The 4,181-nt window shown below is 43.7% G+C and overlaps 1 protein-coding gene across 1 annotated transcript; it reads right to left on the bottom strand.

Annotated features, from left to right (window-relative positions):
- Positions 1-2,698: 2,698 nt before the first annotated feature.
- On the bottom strand, positions 2,699-3,040 carry LOC101334420 (large ribosomal subunit protein eL42-like). Its single transcript, XM_019951025.2, has one exon. The coding sequence runs from the start codon at positions 3,038-3,040 to the stop codon at positions 2,699-2,701; it is 342 nt and encodes a 113-aa protein (XP_019806584.1).
- Between the last annotated feature and the right edge of the window lie 1,141 nt (positions 3,041-4,181).

Here is a 4,181-nt window from a genome sequence, read left to right as displayed (position 1 = left end):
AAAGTCTGGGAGGTTGGGTCAAAAGAGGGAATGTGGGGGCTTGCCTCCTCCACCGTGCACCCACCCAACCTCCGCCTTTCCCTTCTCTTCATCCCATCTCTTCCCAGAGGGAGGCCCAGGAGGATAGCACGTGTGGGCAGAGGTCTGGGGGTCTTCTTGCCATTGGACCCTGAGCCTGCAAAGTACATCTTCCCTGGGGTCCACACGTTTGGGAGACTCTGCACACCTCTCAACACACGCAGGAGCCAATCGTGTGTAGAATGTTCCATTGCAGACAAGTAAAACCTGTGACAAGGTAGATCTGACAGACTATATCTAAGAGTTATTGGGGCTTCATGATAATTAGGAATAAACAATAAGAAGTCCATTGGTCTGGTTTGTGAATGAAATCTATTGCCTGCTATATCAGTAAGCAAAGGAGGTTGCAGCCATCAAGCCATCACATGACAGCCTTCCCGATGGTGAGCCCCGAGGGAACTCAGGATGAAATCAGGCTGCCCAGCATCTAAAGCAGTCAGCCGCTGCAGCCACCCCCAGTAGTGCCCCCTGAGGAGACTTAGGATGGGAAAGCACAGGATACTGGCCCCAGATAGCTGAGGTGCATGTCACAGGAATGACTTCAGTGAGCCCAGACTCTTGCATCTTCCCATACACAGAAAAGCGCTAAATTCCTTAACTTGAGATGTCTGTTCTTCCTTAATTAGCAGTAACCTTTTGATGTTCCGACTACCTGGTCTTTGTTATAGAAACTCCTGTGTATCCTGGCTCCCTCTCTTAACTCTTTGGAGCAGTCCCTCAGAGTGATCTGAGATACTGCGTCCCAGGCTTAAGTCCTCAGTTTTGTCTGCCAAATAAAACACAATTCTCAACTTTTAGGTTCTGCTTTTTTTTTTCCAAGTCGACACAGTTGTGTCTGGGGGCTTTTCACTTTGCTGGCCCCTGGTTTCTCCGGGTGACAGTCTTCCCTGCTCTTTTGTACTATTGAATTCTAGTACCTTGCTCGCACTCACTCTCACACCCCCAAACACACTCAGGGGATTTAACTCTGTGCAACAAGGGTTTCATTCTCTTGGAAATCTGTGTCTTCTGCTCCATGAGATTTCCTGGGTTCTGTCCCAGACGCCCAGTTTCACCCTTCACATGCCCAGATTCCCAGAACTCTGCCTTCACGTCCTTCCTCTTCATCCTTTTACCTGTAGCATCCCTAATCGCCCCCTTGGGTAAGGTCTCCACCACCAGCACAGTGAGTGTGGGCTTTGACTAGTAGATAAATGAAAAGGAAATAAGGAAGCTCAAGAAAGGGAGAGAAACAAAGTCTCCAAACATCCAGAGATGCAGAGGACTTATCTTCTCTGATCTTCTCAAGGCCACTCCACTTTGACATCTCTTATTTTTCTTCTGAATACAGTGGCTAGAAGTAAACTGAGAAAATATGTAAAATAAGAACACATGAATAAGTACCAAGAACATGAAACTGGGACTCCAACTCTAGAATCTGATGATTCCTTGGAAAACTGTTTCTAACAGACGTGTGTGTCTGACCTTTGAGATCCAGGTCAGACACACCATGACATTTAAAGCACCTCTCGCTGTGTATGAAATGTTCATCCCCATAGGGAGGGGAGGAGAGGATGGAAGTTACAGCCCAGATCAAGGTGGATTGATCTGCAGGAAAACCAGGAAGCCGGAAAAAAAGAGAAGGGAGCTGAAATTTCAGGAAGGGGCTTTCTTCACTAAAAAGTCAAGTAATCGGGCTTCCCTGGTGGCGCAGTGGTTGGGAGTCCGCCTGCCGATGCAGGGGACACGGGTTCGTGACCCAGTCCGGGAAGATCCCACATGCCGCGGAGCAGCTGGGCCCGTGAGCCATGGCCACTGAGCCTGCGCGTCCGGAGCCTGTGCTCCGCAATGGGAGAGGCCACAACAGTGAGAGGCCCGCGTACTGCAAAAAAAAAAAAAAAAGTTAAAAAAAAAAAAGTCAAGTAATCAAATCCAGCTTAACAACACAGATGCTACAGGCTGTGATCAGAACATTTTAAATAACCAGCAAACAAGACTTCCTTCAAACATGGGTTTCTTCCTCCTGCTAGAAATAGAATAGTCAGTGCATCTACTCTTACAGCAGGAGAGGAGGGGGGAAAATAAAGGAAGAAAAAGTGAATATCCAGAAAAACATCCACTTGCTGTGATGCCTTAAAAAAAGCAAAAATATTGACTCTGTGTATTAATCAAGGAGGAACAGCCACACGCAGCTTCCCAAAGAAGAAGTAGGTATGGTTACTGCACTTTGGAAAGCAGGAGTGGAGGGAAGTGTCACTTTAAATAACTGCAATTTAAGCAAAACAACAGCTTAATAAAGTGTCAGCAGCTCCCTCACAGTTTAAAAACAGATGGGCTTTGCTACTCAGGAAGAAAGAATTTTTCGACGTGCTGAGATTTGGAGAGTCTGTCATCGCCCTTTACTGAACCATTAAAACTCTGAAAAGCAGAAATAATGATACAATTTCCATTTCACTTCAGAAACTTTGGTGCTGTATGTTTCATGTGGTCAACAGTACAAAACCATCATCGTTTTCACATTATTATACAGAGAACAGACAGTTATATATTTGCAAAGTTTGAATAAGATTTTAGCTGAAGTATTTTTTTACAATCTTTTCATCTTTTTTTTTTTTTTAAAAAAAAACATAATCTCAAGACTTTATTGTCTTTGGAATGAAACAGGATACGAAGCTGAGAACTGGATCACTTGGTCCTTTCTCTTCTTATCTTTTCCCAGTTCAGGATGTTTGCATCTCTTAAGAGCCAGCTTTCTCCTAGACCTGCAGTTGGGCTCAATGCATTCAAACCTCAGCACAATCTTCTTGGTAATTTTAGGCTTTTTCTGGAAAATCCGTTTAGTCTGCCCACCGTAGCCACTCTGCTTTTTGTTATAATGCTGCTTTCCCTGGGCACACAGAGTCCTTGCCCTTCCTGTTCTGAGGGATTGGTGCCTGCCATACTTCTTACAGAAAGTCTGACGGGTTTTAGGAACGTTCACCATGTTTACGTGAAAACCGTTGTCATGGAAAAAAAGCTTTTTATTTTTTCCTGATCGAATATTCAGGATGCTAACAAAATAGCTGATATTTCAACGTCAGACCTATGAATACTGTATGTGTGTGCACGCACAAACGTGCGCCCACATGTGTATGCATGAGTGTGTGTGTGTGTGTGTGTGTGTATTTCAGCTATGCAAGGTATAGCTTTCCTTCCTGCCACAGAGAGGGTGGGCATCTCCTTCCAGGATGTCCAGAATTATTCTAGTTTTAGCCATGGAAAGTTCCAGTTTCCTGGGAAATTCCTCTATCCTAAGCAAACCAGGACTGTATTTACGCTAGTCACAGGAGACTTTACCTCAGTGCTGTCAGATGCTACTATAAATTGCTGTAGAGTCTTTTGCCTTTCTTTTTCAAGTTTATTGACATATAATTGATACATAATATGGTGTAAGTTTAAAGTGTACACCATGTTGATTTGATACATTTATACACTGCAATGTGATCACCACCAGGGTTTTAGCTAATACATACCTCTATCACATCACATAATTGCTATTTCTTTTTTTTTTTTTTCCTGTGATGAGAACACTTAAGATCGACTCTCTTAGTAACTTTCAAGTATGTGGTACAGTATTGCTATCTACAATCACAAAGCTGTGCATGAGATCCCCAGAACTTATTCATATTCTAAAGGGAAGTTTGCACTTTTTGACCAACATCTCCCCGTTTCTGCCATCCCCTAGCCTCTGGTAACCACCATTCAGTTCCGTTTCTATGAGTTTGGCTTTTTTATATTCCACATACAAACAAAATCGTACAGTATTTGTCTTTCTCTGTCTGATTTATTTCACTCAGCATAATGTCCTCTAGGACCATCCGTACTGCCCTCAAAATATTAAAACTGGAGCTGCATATGATCCAGCAATCCCACTTCCGGGTACATATCCAAAGGAAATGAAAACAGGATGTCTGAGGTCCCTGCACTCCCCTGTTTACCTTTTGTGATAACCATAGCAAAGAGCCTTTTTCTTGATGCAAGGGCCTGGTGCCTTAAGGAAGCTGTGAGAACCCATTTAAACCCTGATCCTAATGTAAGAAGCTTGGCATCTGCCTTAGTTTCCATTTGGAGCTGGAAACCAAATC

This window comes from Tursiops truncatus, chromosome 3 (assembly GCF_011762595.2).
Source record: "Tursiops truncatus isolate mTurTru1 chromosome 3, mTurTru1.mat.Y, whole genome shotgun sequence".
NCBI lineage: Eukaryota > Metazoa > Chordata > Mammalia > Artiodactyla > Delphinidae > Tursiops > Tursiops truncatus.
Note: the sequence above shows the minus strand (reverse complement) of the source record. Positions and strands in the feature narration are given on the sequence as shown.

Bases quoted from the DNA above. Each gene is read 5' to 3' on its own strand.
- LOC101334420 (XM_019951025.2), bottom strand. From the start codon at position 3,040: ATGGTGAACGTTCCTAAAACCCGTCAGACTTTCTGTAAGAAGTATGGC.